General features: G+C 41.6%; 1 protein-coding gene across 1 annotated transcript in view; it reads right to left on the bottom strand.

Moving 5' to 3' along the window:
- Window positions 1–26,897, bottom strand: part of Trpc6 (transient receptor potential cation channel subfamily C member 6) — a 128,838-nt gene that overhangs the window by 31,229 nt on the left and 70,712 nt on the right. The window contains exons 3-5 of the mRNA XM_057768607.1: window positions 21,460–21,642; window positions 18,921–19,085; window positions 11,893–12,109 (exon numbers count right to left, since the gene is read on the bottom strand). Of these exons, the coding sequence (XP_057624590.1) occupies window positions 11,893–12,109; window positions 18,921–19,085; window positions 21,460–21,642 (565 nt within the window). The remainder of the gene's footprint in view (window positions 1–11,892; window positions 12,110–18,920; window positions 19,086–21,459; window positions 21,643–26,897) is intronic.

The raw sequence follows: 26,897 nt of genomic DNA, 5'->3' as shown, positions 1-26,897 counted from the left end.
CAACACTGCCTACAATAACCCAGGCATCTAGCGACCCTTCAACAGCACAACTCAAAGAAGGGAGACACACAAACTCTTCTACCAAAAGCAGTAAGAATAACCGGAGTTAACAACCACTGGTCATTAATATCACTTAATATTAATGGTCTCAATTCACCAATAAAAAGGCACAGGCTAAGAGATTGGATACGAAAACAGGATCCAACAGTCTGCTGTTTGCAAGAAACTCATCTCAACCACAAAGACAGGCATCTACTCAGAGTAAAGGGTTGGGAAAAGGTTTTTCAAGCAAATGGTCCTAAGAAAAAAGCAGGTGTGGCCATACTAATTTCTAACAAAACTGACTTCAAACTAAAATCAATCAGAAGAGATCGACATGGACACTTTTTACTCATAACAGGAACGATTCAGCAGGATGAAGTCTCAATCCTGAATATCTATGCCCCTAATATAAAAGCACCCACTTATGTAAAAGAAATATTGCTAAAACTCAAGGCAGACATCAAATCACACACACACTAGTAGTAGGAGACTTCAACACACCTCTATCACCAATGGACAGGTCAATCAGACAGAAAACTAATAGAGAATTAAGAGAATTGTTGGAGGTAATGAATCAAATGGACTTAACAGACATCTATAGAACACTCCACCCAAATAGGAAAGAATACACCTTCTTCTCTGCAGCTCATGGAACCTTCTCGAAAATTGACCACATACTTGGAAACAAAGGAAACCTCCACAGATACAAAAAAATATCAGTGTCCACCTGTGTCTTATCAGATCACCACGGATTAAAGTTAGAAGCCACCAACAAAGCTACCCCCAGAAAGCTGACAAACTCATGGAAACTGAACAGCCAACTACTGAACCACACCTGGGTCAAGGAAGAAATTAAGAAAGAAATTAAAGTCTTCCTTGAATTTAATGAAAACAAAGAGACAACATACTCAAACCTATGGGACACGATGAAAGCAGTGCTAAGAGGAAAGTTCATAGCACTAAGTGCCCACTTAAAGAAAACGGAGAAAGCATACATTGGGGACTTAACAGCACACCTGAAAGCTCTAGAAAAAAAAAAAGAAGCAGACACGCCCAGGAGGAGTAGAAGACTGGAAATAATCAAACTGAGGGCAGAAATCAACAAAATAGAAACACAGAAAACAGTCCAAACAATCAATGAAACAAAAAGTTGGTTCTTGGAGAAAATCAACAAGATTGACAAACCCCTATCCAAACTAATTAAACGACAGAGAGAGAACACGCAAATAAATAAGATCAGAAATGAAAAGGGGGACATAACCACAGACACAGAGGAAATTCAGAGAATCATTAGATCTTACTACAAAAGCCTGTATGCCACAAAACTGGAAAATGCAAAAGAAATGGACACTTTTCTAGATAAGTACCATATACCAAACCTAAACCAAGACCAGGTGAACGATCTAAATAGACCTGTTAGTCGCGAAGAATTAGAAACAGTTATCAAAAATCTCCCTTCCAAAAAAAGCCCAGGGCCAGATGGTTTCAATGCAAAATTCTACCAGAACTTCCAAGAAGAGCTAATACCTATACTCCTTAATGTATTTCACAATATAGAAACAGAAGAGTCATTGCCAAATTCCTTTTATGAAGCTACAGTTACCCTGATACCAAAACCACACAAAGACCCAACCAAGAAAGAGAATTACAGGCCTATCTAACTCATGAACATCGACGCAAAAATTCTCAATAAAATACTGGCAAACCGAATCCAAGAACACATTAGAAAAGTTATCCATTATGATCAAGTAGGCTTCATTCCAGAGATGCAGGGCTGGTTCAACATAGGCAAATCTATCAATGTAATCAACCATATAAATAAACTGAAAGAAAAAAACCATATGATCATTTCATTAGATGCTGAAAAAGCATTCGACAAAATTCAACACTCCTTTATGATAAAGGTCTTGGAGAGATTAGGGATACAAGGGTCATACCTAAATATAATAAAAGCTATTTACAGCAAGCCGACAGCTAACATTAAATTAAATGGAGAAAAACTCAAAGCCATCCCACTAAAATCAGGAACACGACAAGGATGTCCACTCTCTCCATACCTCTTCAATATAGTGCTTGAAGTTCTAGCAATAGCAATAAGACAACATAAGGGGATCAAGGGGATCCATATTGGAAAGGAAGAAGTTAAGCTTTCATTATTTGCAGATGATATGATAGTATACATAAGCGACCCCAAAAACTCTACCAAAGAACTCCTACAGCTGATAAACACCTTTGGTAATGTGGCAGAATACAAAATCAACTCCAAAAAATCAGTTGCCTTCCTATACACTAAGGATAAGGAAGCAGAGAGGGAAATCAGAGAAGCATCACCTTTCACGATAGCCACAAATAGCATAAAATACCTTGGGGTAACTCTGACCAAGGAAGTGAAAGATCTATTTGGCAAGAACTTTAAGTCTTTGAAGAAAGAAATTGAAGAGGACACCAGAAAATGGAAGGACCTCCCTTGCTCTTGGATTGGGAGGATCAACATAGTAAAAATGGCAATTCTACCAAAAGCAATCTATAGATTCAACGCAATCCCCATCAAAATCCCATCAAAATTCTTCACAGATCTGGAGAAGACAATAATCAACTTTATATGGAAAAACAAAAAACCCAGGATAGCCAAAACAATCTTATACAATAAAGGATCGTCTGGAGGCATTACCATCCCTGACTTCAAACTCTATTACAGAGCTACAGTACTGAAAACGGCTTGGTACTGGCATAAAAACAGAGAAGTCGACCAATGGAATAGAATAGAAGACCCTGACTTTAGCCCACAAACCTATGAACACCTGATTTTCGATAAAGGAGCTAAAAGTATACAATGGAAAAAAGAGAGCATCTTCAACAAATTGTGCTGGCAAAACTGGAAGTCAATCTGTAGAAGAATGAAAATAGATCCATATCTATCACCATGCACAAAACTCAAGTCCAAATGGATTAAAGACCTCAATATCAGTCCAAACACACTGAACCTGATAGAAGAGAAAGTGGGAAGTACTCTACAACACATGGGCACAGGAGAACACTTCCTACGTATAACCCCAGCAGCACAAACACTAAGGACATCATTGAATAAATGGGACCTCCTGAGACTGAGAAGCTTCTGTAAAGCAAAGGACACTGTCACTAAGACAGAAAGGCAACCCACTGACTGGGAGAAGATCTTCACCAACCCCGCAACTGACAAAGGTCTGATATCCAAAATATACAAAGAACTCAAGAAATTAGACCGTAAAAGGCTAATCAATCCAATTATAAAATGGGGCACTGAGCTGAACAGAGAATGCTCAACAGAAGAAGTTCAAATGGCCAAAAGACACTTAAGATCGTGCTCAACTTCCTTAGCAATCAGGGAAATGCAAATCAAGACAACATTAAGATACCATCTTACACCGGTCAGAATGGTCAGAATGGCTAAAATCAAAAACACCAATGATAGCCTCTGCTGGAGAGGTTGTGGAGAAAGGGGCACTCTCATCCATTGCTGGTGGGAATGCAAACTTGTGCAACCACTTTGGAAAGCAGTGTGGCGGTTTCTCAGGAAAGTCGGGTTCAACCTACCTCTCAACCAAGCAATACCACTATTGGGAATATACCCAAGAGATGCCCAAACATACAACAAAAGTATATGCTCAACTATGTTCATAGCAGCATTGTTTGTAATAGCCAGAACCTGGAAACAACCTAGATGCCCTTCAATGGAAGAATGGATGAAGAAAGTATGGAATATATACATATTAGAGTACTACTCAGCAGTAAAAAACAATGATTTCTTGAATTTTGCATACAAATGGACGGAAATTGAAAACACTATCCTGAGTGAGTTAAGCCAGACCCAAAAAGAGGAACATGGGATGTACTCACTCATATTTGGTTTCTAGCCATAAATAAAGGACATTGAGACTATTATTCGTGATTCTAGAGAAGCTAAATAAGAAGGTGAACCCAAAGAAAAACATATAAGCATCCCCCTGAATATTAACCTTCATCAGGCGATGAAAGAAGACAGAGACAGAGACCAACATTGGAGCACTGGACTGAAGTCTCACGATCCAAAGGAGGAACAGAAGGAGAGTGAGCACGAGCAAGGAACTCAGGACTGCGAGGGGTGCACCCACACACTGAGGCAATGGGGATGTTCTATCGGGAACTCACCAAGGCCAGCTGGCCGGGGACTGAAAAAGCATGGGACAAAACCGGTCTCGCTGAACATAATGGACAATGAGGACTACTGAGAACTGAAGAACAATGGCAATGGGTTCTTGATCCTATTGCACGTAGTGGCTTTGTGGGAGCCCAGGTAGTTTGGATGCTCACCTTAATAGACCTGGATGGAGGTGGGTGGTCCTTGGACCTCCCACAGGGCAGAGAATCCTGCTTGCTCTTTGGGCTGAGGAGGAAGGAAGACTTGATTGGGGGAGGGGGAGGGAATGGGAGGTGGTGGCGGGGAAGAGGCAGAAATCTTTAATAATTAAATAAATTAATTAATAAAAAAAAGAAACAAAATACAAAGCAAAAGCATAGCTAAGGAAACAGGAGAAAACTGGGGATTATTCACATGGACTCAATAAACAAGTTAAACACGAAAAAAAAAAAAGGTTTAAATGGCATACAGTCTGTGAACATATTTAAAATGAGCACCTTGAAAGACTAGAGGAAATTACAATAGCTAATTGTATCACTGCACTAACAGTGGCTGACTTTTTTGATGAAATATTAATAATATTTCATGTTTTTCTGAAACCTTACTGCAACATTTAGGAGCATTGGTTATGTTTAAACTTTTTAGAATGTAGTTTGCAAAATGAGACTGCAACGTGTGTCCACTTTACAAGACTGCAATGTACAAATAAAATAATATGTGTAAAATGTAGTGTGCAGAGCTGGCGTTCATGAAGAAACAACAGCCAGAACTCTGAGCACTTGTTCCTTTGATTTATCCATAATATTCACATGTACTCTTTCTTAACTTGAAAGCTATGACTTGATTAAAAAGAAACTAAAATGCTGTCCTTTCTGAAACCCATTTCTTCCTGGAGCCCCATGTGGAAATACAATTCACCCACTGATTCAAGTCTTCGGTCATAAAGAACTTTCTACCCTGACTTAGAAGCAGGTTTCTCCCCTAACCTCCAGCATCCCATGCCCCAGTTCCTACATCCATTTCCCATCTATCACAGAGCATGTTAGTCCAGCGGCTGAGGAGCACTGGGAGATGAAGAAAATGCCATGGTCTTTGCTATTCAAGAACACATTGTATGCTTTTCTCTGTACAGCACAGAGAATGTGGTCTTACAGACAGACAATTTCATTACTCTCATTAGGTAATTTTAGGTTAGCAGGCATTGGTATGGGCTCATATAAATTTATAACAGGAAATAGTGCAAGACTCACATTCACACAAAAAACAATGAACAAGGTGGAAAACTTAAAGACGTCTATGTTCTTGGTGTGGTCCCCAGGTTTTCCCAACCTTACCAAAGACTACAATGGTTCCGAGGAATACACAGACCAAGGGGACATTGGACATCACACTGTCCAGTAGTTTTCAAAGCTTTCCTTTTCGACTCGTACCTTTGACTCATCTTTTTTATGGTATACGTGGTAGCTTGCTGTGGCTGCCAAACTACAGCTACCACTCAGAGCTATTCAGCCTGAAGGAAGTGGGATTGTCTAATTGCCTCTCTGCTGCCCCCACCTCTGGGTTGTTGCTTAAGGACCTTTGAAATTGCCTACATTAAGTCTGGTTTCTCCCCACATACAGAGAGCTCCCCACCGGGGCCACACTGCTTAAACGGCACGGGGTTGCAGCCTACTACTTCTGAGGGAGGCTTGCTCTGCTGCCAGATTGTGAGGACGCTCTCTTCAAAGAGAACGTGCTCGTTCTATTTCTGTACTCTGGAGCAGTGGAGACTGTATCCGCTCTTTCTGCATTTGAATTTCTCTAAAGAGCAACCCACTTGTGTGCTCAGTTTGTTCTTCTCCAGCAGAGCTTTGCTTACCCATGAAACTAAGGCAGCTTGAGCGTCAATGTGCCCTGCTTGCCCCTCCTCCCAGCACACCCCCACCAATGGAATAAGCTTCAAGTTACAATATTGAACCCCCTTCTTTCCATCACCTTCAGTAATGAAAACACACTCCCCCAAATCCTCTGAGGACAAATCTGTGGAGTCAGTCTCTCTATAGTGGCTACGACAGACGGGTAAGCACCCTCGTTTGTTAATCTTGCAGCCTCGGTCCCCGCAGCAGAGCAATGACAGCCCTGACTTTGTCTTACCCTGTTCAAGTCAACCCAGGATTGCTTTGTGCTTTCTCAGCAGATCACTGAGGGTCACAAAGGACAAGTGATTCCTGGACTTCTGAACATGACGCATTCTCCAGCACAGCGCCACCCTGTGTTCCTGCTAGACCTTTCACCGACCCTGGTTTGAAGTTATCCTGCCTTGTCACAGTCTCTTGTAACTCCAGTTCTACTTCAGCTTTCCAAATTTCCATCAAATGAAAATCACATAGATTTTCTTTTTGTTAAAAATAACAAAACAAAAAACCATGAGTCTTTCCCAGCAACACTGTAACACACCTGGCCTGTGACCGACATAGCCTACTTCTCATTAATATTTCTAGAAGGCTCTGTGACTTCCTTGCAAGACAAAAGCACAAGAAAATAAATAGCAGTGCCAGAAACTGAACCAGGAACCTCACATATTTTGCATATACATAACTATCTCTTTTGATTTACTTTTGTTCTCTCTTCAACATTGTAAAACACAAAGGTTAGGAGGGCAGTTTTTCCATGGAAAATGTTGTTTTCTTCATAGCATTAAAGGTTAATTTAATAGTCTCAGTTTCGGTTTCTCATTGAAAAATATCCAAATCTATACCAAAAATTAAATTACAGGAAGAATGAATTTTGGTAAAGAATGAAATGAGCATTCATTATCTCTAATACAATCAATAAAATTTATTTTCTTTTCAAAACTATGTCTTGTATTTAAAGAGATATCTCTTGTCTGATAGGAAATGCTTACTGTATATAAAAACAGATAATATCTAGCAAAAAGTTTAACAATCATCATAATTATCTGAGATTCTTTGAGCCTGTCCTATGCTCCATTTCCTGTATTATACATTTTACTTATATTAATATAGTAAAAAAAAAAACCCTCATAGCTCTTAGTATGATAAGATAGAGGCTATGGAATAGTGTTTACTCTTAAGTCATAAAATAGAGATTAAAAAAATCTCTTCCAGTTTTGTCAATTAAATTAGAAAAGAAAGAGTTAAAGAAAAGTTAAGTCCTATCATGTGTCCAAGATCACCATTATTTTAGTAAAACCTTGTCAATGAAATGAGTGGTTTAAAAGTTTTGGAAAATTCAGTAGCTGTTGAATTACTTCACAGAGTTAAAAATAATCATACCAGAGCCAGGCAGTGGTGGTGCACACCTTTAATCCCAGCACTCAGGAGGCAGAGGCAGGTAGATCTCTGTGAGTTCAAGGCCAGCCTGGTCTACAAGAGCTAGTTCCAGGACAGACTCCAAAGCTACAGAAAAACCCTGCCTCAAAAAATAAAAACAAAAACAAAAAATAATCATACTATAATTGTCATATTACTTCCTAATATTTCAATTGATCATCCATTGGACTGAAGAAGCCTAGAAGACATGGATGCCCTAGAAGTGACATGAAATTGGCAGCAGGTGATAAACACCTTTGGTAATGTGGCAGGATACAAGATCAACTCCAAAAAATCAGTTGCCTTCCTATACACTAAGGATAAGGAAGCAGAGAGGGAAGTCAGAGAAGCTTCACCTTTCACGATAGCCACAAATAGCATAAAATATCTTGGGGTAACTCTGACCAAGGAAGTGAAAGATCTATTTGACAAGAACTTTAAGTCTTTGAAGAAGAAATTGAAGAGGACACCAGAAAATGGAAGGATCTCCCTTGCTCTTGGATTGGGAGGATCAACATAGTAAAATGGCAATTCTACCAAAAGCAATCTATAGATTCAATGCAATCCCCATCAATATCCCATCAAAATTCTTCACAGATCTGGAGAAGACAATAATCAACTTTATATGGAAAAACAAAAAACCCAGGATAGCCAAAACAATCTTATACAATAAAGGATCGTCTGGAGGCATTACCATCCCTGACTTCAAATTCTATTACAGAGCTACAGTATTGAAAACAGCTTGGTATTGGCATAAAAACAGAGAAGTCCACCAATGGAATAGAATAGAAGACCCTGACTTTAGCCCACAAACCTATGAACACCTGATTTTCGATAAAGGAGCTAAAAGTATACAATGGAAAAAAGAGAGCATCTTCAACAAATTGTGCTGGCAAAACTAGATGTCAATCTGTAGAAGAATGAAAATAGATCCATATCTATCACCATGCTGAAAACTCAAGTCCAAATGGATTAAAGACCTCAATATCAATCTGAACACACTGAACCTGATAGAAGAGAAAGTGGGAAGTACTCTACAACACATGGGCACAGGAGACCACTTTCTACGTATAACCCCAGCAGCACAAACACTAAGGACATCATTGAACAAATGGGACCTCCTGAGACTGAGAAGCTTCTGTAAAGCAAAGGACACTGTCACTAAGACAAAAAGGTAACCCACTGACTGGGAGAAGATCTTCACCAACTCCGCAACTGGCAAAGGTCTGATCTCCAAAATATATAAAGAACTCAAGAAACTAGACCGTAAAAGGCTAATCAACCCAATTTTAAAATGGGGCACTGAGCTGAACAGAGAATGCTCAACAGAAGAAGTTCAAATGGCCAAAAGACACTTAAGATCATGCTCAACTTCCTTAGCGATCAGGGAAATGCAAATCAAGACAACATTAAGATACCATCTTACACCTGTCAGAATGGCTAAAATAAAAAACACCAATGATAGCCACTGCTGGAGAGGTTGTGGAGAAAGGGGTACACTCATCCATTGCTGGTGGGAATGCAAACTTGTGCAACCACTTTGGAAAACAGTATGGTGGTTTCTCAGGAAATTCAGGATCAACCTACCCCTGGACCCAGCAATACCACTCTTGGGAATATACCCAAGAGATGCCCTATCATACAACAAAAGTATATGCTCAACTATGTTCATAGCAGCATTGTTTGTAATAGCCAGAACCTGGAAACAACCGAGATGCCCTTCAATGGAAGAATGGATGAAGAAAGTATGGAATATATACATATTAGAGTACTACTCAGGAGTAAAAAACAATGACTTCTTGAATTTTGCATACAAATGGACGGAAATAGAAAACACTATCCTGAGTGAGGTGAGCCAGACCCAAAAAGAGGAACATGGGATGTACTCACTCATATTTGGTTTCTAGCCATAAATAAAGGACATTGAGCCTATAATTCGTGATCCTAGAGAAGCTAAATAAGAAGGTGAACCCAAAGAAAAACATATAAGCATCCTCCTGAATATTAACCTTCATCAAGCGATGAAAGGAGACAGAGACAGAGACCCACATTGGAGCACCGGACTGAATTCTCAAGGTCCAAATCAGGAGCAGAAGGAAAGAGAGCACGAACAAGGAACTCAGGACCGCGAGGGGTGCACCCACACACTGAGACAATGGGGATGTTCTATCGGGAACTCACCAAGGCCAGGTGGCCTGGGTCTGAAAAAGCATGGGATAAAACCGGACTCGCTGAACATAGCAAACAATGAGGACTACTGAGAACTCAAGAACAATGGCAATGGGTTTTTGATCCCACTGCACGTAGTGGCTTTGTGGGAGCCTAGGCCGTCTGGATGCTCACCTTACTAGACCTGGATGGAGGTGGGTGGTCCTTGGACTTCCCACAGGACAGGGAACCCTGATTGCTCTTTGGGCTGACGAGAGAGGGAGACTTGATCGGGGGAGGGGGAGGGAAATGGGAGGCGGTGGTAGGGAAGAGGCAGAAATCTTTAAGAAATAAATAAAAAAATAAAGGTTTGACAGAAAAAAAAAGAGAGAGAGAGCATTAGCTGCTCTTGCAGAGGATCTCAGCTCAATTCCCAGCACTTACACTGCAGATCACAAGTATAACACCAGTTCCAGGAAACGGGATGACCTCTGTTGGCCTCCAGGGCTACCGGCACTTATGTGCACATAGCTACATGTATACTCAATATAAAGATAATGAAAATAAGCCTTTAAAATGATAATAAAAGCCATGCTCTTTAAAAAAATGAAAAAAAAGAACTTGGCAGCAGGTATTTCCCCACGTGACTAAGATGGACAGCTGATGGAGCGTGCCTTCTGGACTATGAGAGATTCTGTAGGAAGAGCCCTTGAGTCTTCTCAGACTCTGCATAGTTCCCCTGAGGGAATTCATGCAGTCAAGGCCTTAAGAGTCACACGAGAATGAAGAATTTCTGGAACTTTGTCTATATCCAGGCTTGTCCCAGGAGTCATTCTTCCTATGACTCAGTTGACATTTATCCCTGGAAATGCTAGGACATTTCAGAGTTAAACCCTAAATATAATGAGAAGTTTTTTTAAGCTCCCCATCCTAACCACAGACATCTCCTCCCTTCATCTAATCCACAATCCTCCCTGTAGGCACTCAACAATACCATGCTATTCACAGGGTAACCTCTAAGCCACTCCCAGGTCCTTTCTGCACATGCTTAACTCACGTGGCTCTTGCCATTGTTCACTGCAGTTGGGCTCAGCCTCTGGGCTCACCCCTCCTTCAAGTCTCCCACTACCTCAAAACCACTGAAACATTTCTGAAATGTGCTCTGACCCATCACCAGGCATTGGAAATCACCCTCTGACCATTTAACCGTCCACCTCTATCGCCCGCATCCATGAAGTCTCCAGACACCAGCGAGAACAAGCTCAGAATGGTTCAAGAGGTCCACTCTTGGTATAGCTCCACATATCAGCACCGAATGCTCCCATGCCGCTGAGTCCTTGTCCCCCAAACGCTCAGTCTTGTAAACAGGTCTTCATACTCAAAGCCTAGTTAGAGGTGCCATCGGTAATTAGGGGAGGACTCTGCTGCTTCTTCTGCATCCCATCTCAATGTCCAATCTGTACTTCTGTAGCATCTTAACAATTCCTCAACCATAACATTTTTTCATGAATGATATTTAACTATTGACTTTTATTTATTACCCAGATTACTTCCTTGAATGGGAAGACTGCATCCCACTAAACTTAGTATCCTGTTGAATGTGTTTGTTCATAAATATCCAAGTGAGATATTTTTCTTACATGCTTTCTATTTAGTGGCAATCCTCAGATGGAAGCAGGTTCTAAGGACAAATCAAATCTTGTCATGCTTCCAACTGACTTCCTCACCTTTCATAAGTCACCTGAGGAAGTGATCTACCTACTGTTCACATACTTCAATAAGAAAAATGCTATTATATGTAGCAGATTGGAAATCTGAGGTACAGAAAGACTGTGTGGCCTAATGTAAGTCAAGGGCTTTGAACATTTTCAGTCCAAATGAGTGGCTACTAGTTTTAATTTCTCTTAATCTCAACATAAAATGACAAGGTTGCTTTCAAGCTTGAACTCAAAGCTATCCCAAACTGCACATAGGTGGTGGGTTTGGTTAATAGTGGCGTGCTGATTTTCTTCCTTTTGGGGGGAGAGAATGCAATTATTACAGGGCATATAAAAAGAATGATGTTAGTAATAAGGGCACCATAGCAACTGTGTAAGATTACAAAGAAAGTCACGGTGCATGGAGCTCTGTTTCCTGCTGCATACATTTGTATAACTGATTGTGTGGACGAATCAGCATGATTCAGTCTGATTGCTAAGGCTGCAAAAAGGAACAAGCCAGAAAATCAGTCTTTACCTATTACCCAGGATATAATGAGCATCTCCATCCATGAGAAGCAGGATGTTTTCATCCTGAACAGCTGTCTTGCATTATCTGTGCTGGTTTCATTAGGGAGGAGCTTGGTGCCTTCAAATCTGTCAGCTGCATTCATGACAAGCAGCCCCAGGAAAATGGTGAAGGAGGCTGCGTGTGCTACAAACTTCATGAATGGTCCACGCATTATCTTCCCCATCTGCCAAAACACACATCAACAGAAAAAATCTTAATCTCTGTCTCTCTCTCTCTCTGACACACACACACAAACACACACACAAATACATAAGTATATGCATATTTTAATGTTCTCCTGAAATAGCCATATGTATTTTTATGATTAGTAACAGAAAATCATTTTTATGCTGTTGTAAAATTTTGTCCATGTTCTTTTGCTTGCTGAAGTTTCTAATAATTGAAAACTAACTTCTTTATCAAGAATATCTAAATTCTTTTGCTGGAGAGATATCCCAACAATTAAGAGTGCTTACTGCTCTTCCAAAGGACCCAAGTCTATATCCCAACACCCTCATGGGGTAGCTCACAACCACCAGTAACTCCATTCCCAAGTGATCTGATGCCCTCTTCTGGTCTTCTTCAGACACTCACACCTATATGGCAGGTTCACAAATGCACATAGATGCATAAATAAAACAAATCTTTTAAGAAAAGAACATTTAAAATCTTAAGGTGTTGTGATTCCTGGTTCAGATACAGAAGACACTATCAGGACACTCATAAGAAGCAAACTCATTCAGTGAGCCTAAAGCATGGAAGAAAGAACAATGAAAACATTCAACAAGTCTGTATTTCAAAACATAGACCCTGAGCTTTATCTCACGTGTGTTTCACTGACATATGTGCAGCTCTGGCTTTGGATGAGGGCTTGTGGACACTGTCATGGCATAAAAGTCCTGAAGATCAGCACAGCATCTCCCCTGGAAAACTGTGCACACTGGGACCACCAGCTAAAATGGTACCAACTTTAAAGTTCAACATTTTGGGATCAGACTTCACCTTCATCATTTGCTGAATGAAATGAGTACATTTCTTGCCTTATGTGAAAACTGGATCCTTTCATAAACAGAGAGATGATAAGACCCACGATGTGACTACACGGTTAGATTAATTTCTGTCTGAAATGTGGCCTGGCCGGGTGATGGTGGCACACGCCTTTAATCCCAGCACTCGGGAGGCAGAGGCAGAGGCAGGCGGATCTCTGTGAGTTCGAGACCAGCCTGGTCTACAGAGCTAGTTCCAGGACAGGCTCCAAAGCCACAGAGAAACCCTGTCTCGAAAAACCAAAAAAAAAAAAGTGAAATGTGGCATGGACAGAAGGAGAGTCTAGGTTATACCTCAAGGCTCTGGATATTCTCTAAGATGATAAATGAAACCACCCAAAATCAAAAGTAAGCATATATAGTACACAATGATACACCTGTAAAAATGTGATGAAACCCACAGTTTTTACACAATGAAAAAATTAAAAAGGTTGACTAACACCAAGGATATAGACAAAATCTCAAGGAATCATATTGTTTTAATTTACCAGAAGTTACACTATATATATATATATATATATATATATATATATATATATACACACAATATATAGGAAATTATGCCTATATGCCTCCTTATCTGACAATACTCTCCAAAGAACCACAGATTAAAAAAACCCTAAGTAATCAAGCATAAGAAACCACCTTTCAAATGCTTAGTCAAGGTAGTCCAAGCTATTCCCCACACAGTAAAGATTAGAGATGCAGCCTTTGGTTGCCTCTCAAGGGCTAAGGGAGGTCCCTCCCATGGAACACAGTCCATACTTATGACACAGGACTTGATGACTCAAGCTGGATCTGTGGGGTAGCTTCCATGAACCAGAAAATACTTCCCAAGCTGTCAAGGAAGAGAAGCAACTAAACAGTCTTACCAAACAGCAACATCTATGAACCATGACGTCTACCAGCAAGACAAGACATCTGTACAGGTGCAGGAAGTGGCACTCACATGTTGGGGGCAGCTAACAGCTGTGCAGTGAGAATTAAGGTCCACTCGGGAGCAGAGAAAGCAGGCCTGGCACTAGAAGCCTGCGCAACTTTCCCTAGCTTTTCATGGGTCATAAAGTTTAGATAAGAACATTACCTCACTTTCTTAGACTATCATTATTCCTTACTAAGTTTTAAAATGTATCTAGCTACCATACCTCATGAAGGAACCCTTACTTGAGAGCATCATAGGAAACCATTACTGTACACAACACAGAAACCAACAGAGCCATCGTGGGGAGCCTGGGCCTAAAAGGCACATCTACAACATAGCTCCTGCGTCCTTGGCTCAGGGAACTTCATGGAAAACAGGCAAAATATTATAAAGGTCAGAACACCAGGAAGTCCACTGAAAAATAGTCTTCCCTAGAAATGGTTACACAAATAAGAAAATAATGGCGATAGACAAAGAACTGCAGGCAAGGATTGACTGCTGGGAGAAGGAGAATTAGCCCCTCTCAGGGATGAAGACCCTTATTGGTTGTTCAAATTCACAGTAGGCAATCCTGAAATCATACATACACCCACACACCACCACCACCAAATATATGTGTGCAACATGCATACATATATATGGATATAAATATATATAAGGGTATGCAACAATAATAATCAAAGAAAAAGAGGTTACCACTTTGAGAGATGTGGGGTCATGGCAGGGCTTCAGGCAGGGTGGTTGGGATTGGTTGAAGAGAGAAAGGGAATGGGGGAAATTGATGTATTAATATTTCAACTAAAACGTATTTAAGAAAAGAAAAATTATGTGTTTAAAATAATTTAAAAGAAGCGCTTCCCTTTAGGCATTATATATCACAGTCTTCTAGGTTTTCATCTATTAGCAACTGAAAGAGAAGCAAAAACTTCGTGAAGATATAAATTCCTAAAATTTTATCTTTATTTTTGTGGATATATAAGAAAATCTAAAGTATTTTAAATAAAAGCATCAGTTTAGCCAAAGATACCTCTCACTATTAAATCAGCTCTATGGACCAGAAATAATGTTTAGTTCATTGCTAATGAGAAAGTTACACATTTTATTATCACGATTCTCAGGATAAAGAATAGACGATAGAACAGGTTTACCTAAAATGAGGAAAATTCTCCAATGGTGCTTTATTTAACCTGTGCTTGCCTCGGGGTTTATAAATCAGGGTTGGAAACAGATGTGAGAAAGAATCATAACCAGAGAAGGAGAAATGGCAAAGAAAGTCAGAAAATTAAGATTCGATTAAAATCTGAGAAAATGTTTGAGCCTGAGGCGAACCACAAAGGCTCCAGTCAGAGTCTGGAAGCTGGGGAGGCAGCGAGCTATGTCCTTATTGCTCACAGAAAGGAATGCCATTCACTGCAGAAAGTTGTCTGTCACACTGCAAGGCCACAAGCGAAAGCAAGGACGGTTCAGATACTGGGCCCCGACTCTTGATGACATGGGAAACAGGAGTAACGGCATGGCAGATTTCAGACAGATGCAACCGGTGTTCAGAAGGGCATTAGCTAGAACACACACCGGCAAGATCCTCTAACTCTAAAGGAGAGAGAAAATAGAAGACGCTGAAAAATGAGAACTCAGCAATTAGATATAAGCCGCATTTCCTAAAAAGTGAAGTCCTAAATCTACCTACAACTATGGACAGATTTCTTAACGTTCCTATGCTCAAGTTTTCTTAGCTGTGGAATTGAAAGTCAGCATGGAAATTCACTCTTTTGAGGGCCTTTTGTTAGTATCGTGCTATGAAGTGCACTTGGGGAATATTTTGTACTATCACTACTATGAGATGCCAGGGGAGTTTTAAATATTGAGTAATGGAGAACTTCAAAATCTTATACTATGATATGGAGGGGGGCTGGGAAAAATAACTAAAATTTAGTATGTAAGTATACATAACTGTCAAACAAAAATTAAATTTAAGAAGAATTTGTCATTCCTATAAAAATGGGAGGGATGCCAACAAGGGCTAAGCAGGTAAAGGAATTTAGGTTTTTGTTTCTCAAACCTGACAATCTGAGCTCAATCCCTGGAATCTATATAAAGGTGAAAGGAAAGAACACATTTTACAAAGCTGCCCTCTGATCTCTAGACATATTCTATGATACACACACACACACACGGCGGAGGGAGATAATAAATGTTTTTCAATTAATTGGGATGGGAATAGAACTTCCTATAAGAAAACCTGCAGTATAAATGCCATTTCTAACAAATCTATTTTGTTGATGCCAACAATGTGTACTTTATATATACAGTCAAGTTTGGGTCTTATGTATAATAAGGAGAAAATTCCATGGGGGTGAATTTTACTCATGTGAGAAAATGCCATGTTTCCATTATCCCCTGGCATCATCACTGTAAAAAGTCAGGAAGCTCCTGTTGTGTAAGAAACCTTGCACCAGCATCCTAACACGAGTCAGGACGAGGTCCATCAGACGCTAAAATGCTGGCACTGTGCCTGGGTGCTAAGACAACATGCTGGAAATGCTGACGCATGCTCTCTCCCTCGTAACAACTGCGTGAAAGAGTCCTGCCTGTATCTAGGAACTGCACTGATTGTCTGGTGCGTTTACCCAGCACATGAAATAGATGGCCCAGGAGACTGTTGTTGTTGAATTATTTCAGTAAGCCTCTCTGATTTGTGACGTACACAGAATTAGAAAGGTGGCTTCAAAATATGAAGAAAATTTGCTAGCAATGCAGCCTCCGAACCTACATGCCAGCTACAGGGCACTCTCAGTGGAGGATCACAGCACAAGATCTGAATGGGCAACTTGGTGAAATCCTGTCTCAAACAGTTCAAAGAGAATTAAAGATGCAGCTTGATGGTAGAGTGATTGCCTGAATTCAGTACCCAGTCCTGAATTCAATACCCAGTCCTGAATTCAATACCCAGTCTTGAATTCAAAGAGGAAAATCCTCTTTGGTCTATTTGAACTTTCACCAGAAAAGCAAGGCCAAGTTTTCACCAAAGCCTGGACAAATATTATGCTCTGAAAGTGTGTGACCACTGCTTCATACCCCCAGTGTCTTTCTCCATGACACAGCTATTCTTGGTTGGTTGGTTGGTTGGTTGGTTGGTTGGTTGGTTGGTTGGTTGGTTGGGTTTTTTTGGGGGGGTATTTCAAGACAGGGTTTCTCTATAGCTTTTTGAAGCCTGTCCTGGAACTCGCTCTGTCAACCAGGCTGGTCTCAAACTCATGGAGATCCACCTGTCTATGCCTCCTGAGTGCTGGGATTAAAGGTGTGTGCTACCATCGTCTGGTCAAGTATTTGTATTCTTGTTCTCTGGTCATATAAGGTAATATATGTACAAAATATATTGCTCTTTTCAAATGCTATCTCAGGGGAAACAAAGGAATAAGGATTGAATTTTAGGAGTCTTTGATAGATGGGCTTAATAAAACTAGGACTTCATGCATAAAATTATGTGTATCTATATGCCTAGATAAAAAATAAGTAAATAACTTAATAGAGTGATGTTTTATTTTACACATAAATAGTGACAGTATTTTGTTTCAGTTGAAATTTCTGTTTTTTTTTCTTTCTGTTTCCCATTGTAAATAAGCATATTTTTAGAATTTTAAAAAGAATAAGAGTCTTTGAAGTGCTTTTCCCTAAGTAGGACATATATAACACATTGTCACTTTCCAAGGCTCAGGTGTAATCCCAATAGAAAGGGAGCAAAGAGTGTTTGTGCAGGAGATGGTGGATTACTGTAGCCAGATGGTGGATTTGTGCAGCCAGATGGTGGATTACTGCAGCCAGATGGTGGATTGCTGCAGCCAGATAGTGAATTGCTGCAGCCAGATGGTGCATTACTGCAGCCAGATGGTGGATTACTGCAGCCAGATGGTGGATCACTGCAGCCAGATGGTGGATTACTGCAGCCAGATGGTGGATCACTGCAGCCAAATAATGTCTTCCAAACAAGAGAGGGCTGTTGCACATGCAAGTTCAAAGTGACTGTGCAGCTTGTACAAGACCTGCATAAAACAAGCCAAATGAAACCTCTGGTTTGGGGTGCCTGGAGCGGTGGCAGGAGAATGTCATGAAGTCCCACAGTAACTGAAGAGGTATTGGCAACTGATGACTGCTGGGAGAGGGACAGTCCATTTCCTTCAGGGATGGAGGCACTGAGAGGCTGCCCATGCTCCAGGAGACAGCCTACACCCTGCTCCAGCCTACACCCCTGCTCCAGTAGACAGCCTACACCCGTGCTCCAGTAGACAACCTACACCGCTGCTCCAGTAGACAGCCTACACCCCTGCTCCAGTAGACAGCCTACACCCATGCTCCAGTAGACAGCCTACACCCCTGCTCCAGTAGACAGCCTACACCCCTGTTCCAGTAGACAGCCTACATCCATGCTCCAGTAGACAGCCTACACCCATGCTCCAGTAGACAGACAACCTACACCTGTGTTCCAGTAGACAGACAACCTACATCCCTGCTCCAGTAGACAGTTTACACCCCTGCTCCAGTAGACAGTTTACACCCATGCTCCAGTAGACAGCCTACACCCATGCTCCAGTAGACAGCCTACACCCATGCTCCAGTAGACAGACAGCCTACACCTGTGCTCCAGTAGACAGACAGCCTACACCATGCTCCATTAGACAGCCTACACCTGTGCTCCAGTAGACAGACAGCCTACACCCTTGCTCCAGTTAGACAGCCTACACCCATGCTCCAGTAGACAGCCTACACCCATACATACACTGGCAGCTCTAAATGAATTCAGTGGGTTTTTAAAAAGAACACAAGAAATTGGGAGGGCAGAGTAGTAGTGTATATAGGGAATGAATGGGAATAGATTTGTTCAAAATACATCGTATGCATGTGTGAAATTTTCAATGAAACAAATATTATTTAAACTTGTATACTTCAGTCGGATTTTCACTTTGGAGTTAGACCTTTGCCAGCCAGCCAGAATGTCAGCTCCAGATGGGTAGCAGGTCTCACGGACATACCTTGCTGCATGGAGCGCACCAGTATATGAGAGCCAGGAAGGGCAGTCCAATGGCAACTGCGAGGACCACGAGAAACTTGACTGCCATGGTCTGCTGCCGTAACCCGGAGAGGTTCTCATACCAGATGGAGAGGAGTTGTTGCTGGCAGTTGGGATGAGCTACAAACTGGTGATGAGGCAGCACAAACAGAGTTTGGTTAGAGACAGACAAAACATAGGCTCCTCTCTTGAGTCCAATACTGCTTTCTAAGCTTTCTCAGGAAAAACATAGTTAGAAATAAAGACATCCATCCAACAGGTAGCAATGAGAACAGCACTCAGTTCTTCTATAGTATACAGATTCAGATATTTCTGTTGGTCAGATCTCCCCTGTGACTGTCAGGCTGTCTTTCAAAGCACAAAAAATGTTTGAGGTTTTAACATTAGAAAAAGATTCTCAAGTACTTTTGCACAAGTGCTTTTATGAATTTTATATACTTCTTTTAAGCAAGAAAGAACAAAATTAAGGCCATCCTAGCTTTTGTAGAAATGTTGTTTGCTTATAAAGATTTGTTTTTGAGTGTGTGTTTGTGCACACATGTGCTTGTGTATGCTTGTGTATGCATGTGTATCTATGGATGCATTTATCCATGCATGTGTGTGGATGTATGCATGTGCTTACATGCATCCATGAGTTCACATGCCTTCAGAAGCCAGAAGAGGGACGGCATCAGAGCCCTTAAAAGCTGGAGTTGCAGGCAATTCGCGAGCCATCTGATGTGGTGCTAAGAACTGCACTTGATTGTTCTGTAAAAATAGTGTGTGGTCTTAACTGCTGAGCCATCTCTCCAGCCAGATCACTGTTCAAAGCAAACACATCCTCCCTTCACTGATCTAGAATGGCGTGCTCCTACAGAGGTAGCATTCTGCACCTGTATCAAGTCTACCCATTCAGCTCCACTGGGAGTCCCTGCTATCTCCTTCAATCTTTCAATTATAACATTTTCTAGAATTCATTATTCTCACATATTCAGTTTGAATAGTGTGTTTTTCATTGTTTTTATTGTTTATATAAGAGAGTTAACCCTAGTCAATATACAAACAAGCAATCTTCTAAAATAAATTTTCATAAGGAAAAGATCAGGTTATGTAAGGAAACAAAAAACTTCAGGTGAGTCTTAAGGAAAGTTCATCCTAAGCCAATGCAAGCAAAGCCTGCAGTTCATCTGTTCAGAATGGCAAAGCTTGAGTCACTGTGGGGGGAGTGAACCCCCTCTCTCACACTGTGGGGAGGAGTGAACCCTCTCTCTGCACACTGTGGGGAGGAGTGAACCCCCTCTCTCACACTGTGAGGAGGAGTGAACCCCCTCTCTCACACTGTGGGGAGATGTGAGCTCTCTGCACACTTTAGGAAAGAATGAGCCCTCTGTCAGCACACTGTTGACCCTGGGAACTGGATGCATCTTTTTTGAAGGAAAAATTACAAAATATTTAAAATATAATAAAAATATACATAAAGTAAAATTCTAGCATATAATTCCATACCCAAGAATCATTTACAGATTTAAAACAAGGAAGTTATTTAACTATTATATAAAAGTAGTCAAAGTGTATTAGTGACCAAAGTTTGTAAAAATATAATAAGCACCATTGCATAGTAAACTGATTAAATGGGCAGATCGACACAGCCATAGAGACAATGAAGTGTGTGTTTGGTGACTAAGATGAGAAGAGGCTCCATAGGTGGGTGATCTACACTGAATAAATACCATAAACATACATTGCTTTTATTTTTAAAAACTATTTCTTAAAACTTTTTACTGGCTGGAGAGATAACTCTGTGCTTAAGAGAGCTTGTGGTTCTTTCAGAAGAACAGAGTTCAGTCCCAGCACCCACATCAGATTAAAGCACGTGAAACTCCAGCTCCAGGGAATCTAGGGGCTCTTCTGGTTTCATTGAGTATGCGCGTGTGCACATCCAACACACACACACACACAAACACACATTCACTCACACACACACACATACTAACTAAGTAAATAAATAAATACATGCATACATAAATAAACAAAACTTAGAAAATCTCCATGACCTAGGAAAGTGGTCAGAGGAGTAGGGATCACTGTTTAAAAAAGAATCTAAAAAGTATTCTCCAAAGACCCTGGAAAGATTCAAACCAAAGGAAAAATTGAAGGCACTGTTCCAAATTGGAAAGTAGCAATCGATAAGAAAACAGAAGCATCTGAAATACTGTAACTACGTTTGTTCCCTTCATACAGAAAACGCCTTAGGGTTTCCATGTACGAAGTCATTTTTGTTATTACTGATTGAGGTCAAATGCCAATGACTGTGATGGTCTGAGTCAAAATATCTAAGCTTTAATGACTGCCTTGCCCAGGGGTTCCGTGTCTCACTAGCTGCTTCCATTCCTTGAGCTGCTGCCTACTGCAACCGACAGTGAGAACACACACCTCTGTTCAGCCCTGTGAAGCCTTCTTGCTTGTTTGCATACCCACCCAAAAGAACTAAAGCAATGAAGGGGCTTCACGCCCGACCTTACTTTTTTTACTTCATATTTAATGGCAAGTTTTAATCGGCTGAGATTTGGACGGCCGAGGTCCCCAGGCTGGCGAGTCTCTGCGTCCCCGTTCAGGATGGCCTCCACTTCTTCCGTGTTTCTGCAGAGATCCAGGAGACCAACCACGAAGTCTTTGCACTGCATGGACAGCTTCCTATAGTCATTCTAGGGAAGACAGACACAGTTAAAATAAGAAAGAACTGACTCGTTTTGCCACACTTGGCAGAATTTTTCAGATAATTAAGGGATTGTACATTTCAAGAGAAAAAAAAATCAACGTTTAGATTAGCTAAACCTGATTTGTTTCGGCTTTGTTTTGCTTTAAAAGAGGGTCTCACACTGTAACCCAGGCGGTATGAAAGTTACTGATGTCAAATTTACAGTGGTTCTCCCCCATTAGTTTCCCACTGCAGTTAGGATGAGACACCATGCCCAGTCCAGTATCACTGCATCTTATTTTAGATCCATTTCAATCCTGCTCTGCACTCTGCCCCCGGAGATATTTATCACCTTGAAGATTTTTCTCAAGACTCTAAGATAATCATATTTGCTCAAAGAATCACTGAAGCTGTTTTGAACGATTTCATTGTGGCAAATTCACCAACCGACCTGGGAGAAACCATGCTTTGTATAGATGCTGTCCTGTGTGGTATAATTTCACCATTAAGTTATAAAATACATACTTGACAGAACATTAGGAAACTATGTGCTGTGTTGACACTCCTGGGACTCGGAGATCTAAGAAGACCCCATGAAAAGCAAGCACTGAGCTATTACCTGTACCTTACTTTTTCTTTTTCTTTCTTTTAAGATTGATTCTCAAGTACCTCAACGTGGCCTTGAACCCCTGATCCTTTTGTCTTCAGCTCTCAGGTGCTGGGGATATAGATGTGTTCCACAGGATCTGGCTCTTCAATTATCTTTTCAATGAATTGGTATTTCCTACATTATGAATCCAGCACGGGGTCAAAATATAAAATCTATGTATAAATTCTGAAAACTGGGAGTCTTCTCTTTAGATAAGAACAAGTTTAACCAGGTGTGTGTGTGTGTGTGTGTGTGTGTGTGTGTGTGTGTGTCGGGGTTGGGAGGGACCTGTCATCCCAGCACTTGGGAGGCAGTAGCAAAGGGGTGGTGAGTTCCAGGCAGTGTAGGCTACACAGTGAGGCAGCGTAAAAACAAACCATGCTGAGTGGAGGAGCTTTTACTGCGCTGTTGTATCGTCCAATGCCAGAAGGAGCTAGAATGCTGGTCACGTGTGAATGACCATAAACTGCCACCATCCTTCTATATGGCATCTCCTCATGTCTTCTCTGGCCTCTTCCTAAACTTCCTCCCTCCATATTTTCTTACCCTGAAATAAGGTTATAAACATATCACTAAATGTTAACCTAGAAAGCCTGTTGTGGTGGTTTGAATGAAAACGTTCCCCATAGGCTCGTAGGGATTAGCACTGTTAGGAGGTGTGACCTTGTTGGAGTAGGTATGGCCCTGTTGGAGGAAGTGTGCTATGGGCTTTGCATTTTCAGATGCTCAAGCCAGGCCCACTGTCACTCTCTCCTCCTGCTGCCTGCGGACCCAGATGTAACACTCCTGGCTCCTTCTCCAGTGGCATGTCTGCCTGACTCCACCATGCTTCCCACAACAACAATAATGGACCAGACATCTGAGCTGTAATTCAGCTCCAATTAAATGTTTCCTTATAAGAATTCTCATGGTCATGGTGTCATGTCACAGCAATAGAATCCCTAATTAAGACACCTGTTATCAAAACCTGCTTTGTAGCAGGCAGATAGAATCTCATTTGATTGTCATACAATTTGCTGAAAGTAAATACTGTGCACCAAATCATTCACTAAATAACCGTTGGCACCCGATCTTGATGTAAAACTGTTTGGCCTCAAACTCATTCGTTGCCTTTGAGGACACTACATCCAGCATCTTTTCCTCACAAATGCTTTCTTACTTTGAACTTCGAAATGACAGGTGAGCAGGGCAGGTGCCATTCCCATATACATCATGGGAAAACAAAACCAACCTGTTTCCCATTTACACAGTCATCTTACCAGAAATGTAAACCTAATCAATTCCTCCACCCTGAAACTCTCACATGCTGTCTGCTGAAAGATCCCTTAGACAGTTACAAGGGGAAAACACTGGGGAAACCGACCTCTCGGTGACTGTGAAATTGGCTGTCCTTGACCAGCCTCAGCCCGGCAGACTCCATAGAAACAGAGTGAGAGGGAAAACATCCCGCACCTCAGGACCATGCTTGATGACATCCTACACCCCAAAACCATGCTTGATGTCGTCCTGCACCCCAGGACCATGCTGGATGCCATGCCAAATCACAGCACCATGCTGGATGCCATCCCACACCCCAAGACCACTCTGGGTGCCGTCCCACACCCCAAGACCACTCTGGATGCCATCCCACACCCCAAGACCACTCTGGGTGCCGTCCCACACCCCAAGACCACTCTGGATGCCATCCCACACACCAAGACCACCCTGGATGCCATGCCAAATCACAGCACCATGCTGGATGCCATCCTACGCCCCAAGACCATTCTGGATGCCATGCCACACCCCAAGACCACCCTGGATGCCATGCCAAATCACAGCACCATGCTGTATGCCATCCTACGCCCCAAGACCATTCTGGATGCCATCCCACACCCCAAGACCACTCTGGATGCCATCCCACACCCCAAGACCACTCTGGATGCCATCCCACATTCCATGACCATGATAGATGCCATGGTCTCACTCAGCTAGGAAACTTAAAGGGGAAATGCACCTAAAGATCAGTATTAGGGCAGAGTATTATTCTCCAGATAATGAAAGGTGCCCAGCTATGCTATGGGATCAAGTTTCAGTCTGGGCCTCCCCTGGTCTTCACAATAACAGTCACTAAAAAACACACTGCTCACAGCTCTGCCATAGCTGATGTGAGAAGGACAAAAGAGAAGTGGACTACCCTGTGGGAAATGCAAAAGTAAATTACATACGACCTCAAACAAGAATTAAGGAAAGACACTTCCCGAGATGCTACTAACTGTCCTGTTGTGTTCAGCAGTGGCCCCCGTCTCCCTTAATGTCGCCTTTGAAGACTGGCATTTATTCTCTTAGGTCCCACTGCAGCTATGGATTTGAAGGAACAAGGAAGGAGACAGGCACACACTAGATTTAGTGTAACAGACCTCATGGTGCAGATTGTCCTGACAAACCTCTTTCTCTAACTGTGAACTATCGCGGGCCTAAAGTCTGTTGAGAGGAGACTTTCTCTCTTCGTTCATTGCACACTTCAGCAGGAACGCAGAGGGAAACCCACTGCCTTGCACGCGAGTGAGACACAGGCAGAATTTTGCTGCATATTTGTTTACACTTCTGTCTCTCTTCAACAGACTCATATTTCCCCATTCTTATTTAATTAAAATATAATTTTCTCGCCCTCTCCTTTTTCCTACCTTTCTATTTTCCCTTCGCTCCCTCCCAAATTCATGGAGCATTAACCATTGTTGTTACATATACTAAATGAATAAAGACATTAACTCAGTCTGCTGACGCAGTTCTGTGCTGCTTGCATGGATGTTTCTAGGACTAATAAATATTTACTGCATAATCAGCAAAGGGCGCTCATGCCTGAGTCCTCTCTGCACAGCTGTGAATCTGCAAGCTGCTTTGGGCAGAATGGCCAACTCCCCACATTGATTCCATCAATCCATGAGCGTGACAGGTTTCAATTTCTAGTCTTCTCCTCAATCTCTTTCTTCAGATAAAGTCTTCTCTTTAGCGGTCTTTTGCCTCCTTGATTAGGCTTGTCCCTAGAAATGTGTTCTGAGACTATTGTGAATGCAGCGTGTACAGGACCTACTTCTCAGCATGTTTTGCATTGCGGTACATAGAAAGTCTACTTGTTTTTTGTGAGTTGATTTGAGTGTCTTTCCAGCAAGCACTATGTCTTACTTCTTTTCTGAGTCTACACAAGCAAGGCATACCATACGCAACCAGCAAGCTTTGCTGGAGAATGCAAAGAAAGAAAAAGAAGGATTTAAAGTATAGCTGTATCTGAATTCCTGCTACTGCTTAATAGACACATGAGGTAGGATACGGTTCCTCATTGTCTGGTCTCCTATAGACACGTGAGGTAGGATATGGATCCTCATTGTCTGATCTCCTATAGACACGTGAGGTAAGACACGATTCCTCATTGTCTGGTCCCCTATAGACTTGTGAGGTAGGAGACGGTACAGCAATGTCTGGTCACCTATAGACACGTGAGGTAGAAGATGGTACTGCAGTGTCTGGTCTAGTAAGTGCTGTTGTGTCATGATGTTAGAGTAGGATTCCCTTAAAATAATTCATAAATATCAAAAAGAGTACATTTTCTCCTTCCTCTTTAGTCAGGACATCAGCTCTATGCTCCTGGTGCTGTGACTCTGCCTTGCAGGCTAAATGTCAAGTAAGTGACACCCTTGTTCCCCTATAAGGTCTAATAATAGCCACATGACCTTAATACTAACAAATACTACTTTTCAACCCAGCCAGTTTCTTGGAGGATACTTATGTTTCAAGCAGGCAAATGGCCTAAAATTTTTAACCATTATACAGCAGAACATAGCCATAATTTAAAAATAGACATGATGATAGTTTCTCTGCCGTTCCCTTTCCTCCTGCAGCAGAGGCATCTGGGGAGCCATGTGTATCTCAGTGCACAGGCATCTGGGGGGCCATGTGCATGTCAGTGCACAGACCTCGAGGGAGGATAATGGAGCTGGCAAAGCCACAGAAACCCTTTCTCTCCAGAATTACAGGTTGCAGACAGGACTTGCTGCCTAAAGGAGGTGAATGGGGAACTGGGGTGCATTAAGGGAATCATTGCATTACTACAGGCAACCTAAGAGGTAGAGGGGTTCAGAACAGAATTTATAAACATAGTTCACAGAAACACATGGAGACACCAAAAGTAAATTGGGACGCCAGGGACATGAATCTGTTGACAAGGCCCTCCTGTCCTTATTTCTTCCTTTGAACTCTGACTCCTGATTTGAGTTTAACTTCAGCCAGGAAAATTCACTCTTCTACAATATTAAAACAAAAATACTGGACTGATGTGGGATTCCCCTCTATATGCTGTGAATACCATTGGTAAAAAAAACAAACAAAACACTTTGAGCCAATTTCAATGTATAATAAGACAAGGCAGGAATTCCAAGCAGATAGAGGAGGAGAGAGTAGGCAGAGTCAAAGAGACACCCTGTAGCATCCGAGGGAAAAAGACACCCACCCACCCACCAGAACCTTCTTTGTAAACCACAAGCCTCATGGTAAAATATAAAATAATAGAAATGGGTTAATTTGAGATATAAGAATTAGCTAGCAATACGCCTAAGTGATTGACCAAGCAGTGTTGTAAT

This window comes from Chionomys nivalis, chromosome 4 (assembly GCF_950005125.1).
Source record: "Chionomys nivalis chromosome 4, mChiNiv1.1, whole genome shotgun sequence".
Classification (NCBI taxonomy): Eukaryota; Metazoa; Chordata; class Mammalia; order Rodentia; family Cricetidae; genus Chionomys; species Chionomys nivalis.
The sequence above is the reverse complement of the archived record's forward strand: the minus strand, read 5'-3'. Positions and strand labels throughout refer to the sequence as shown.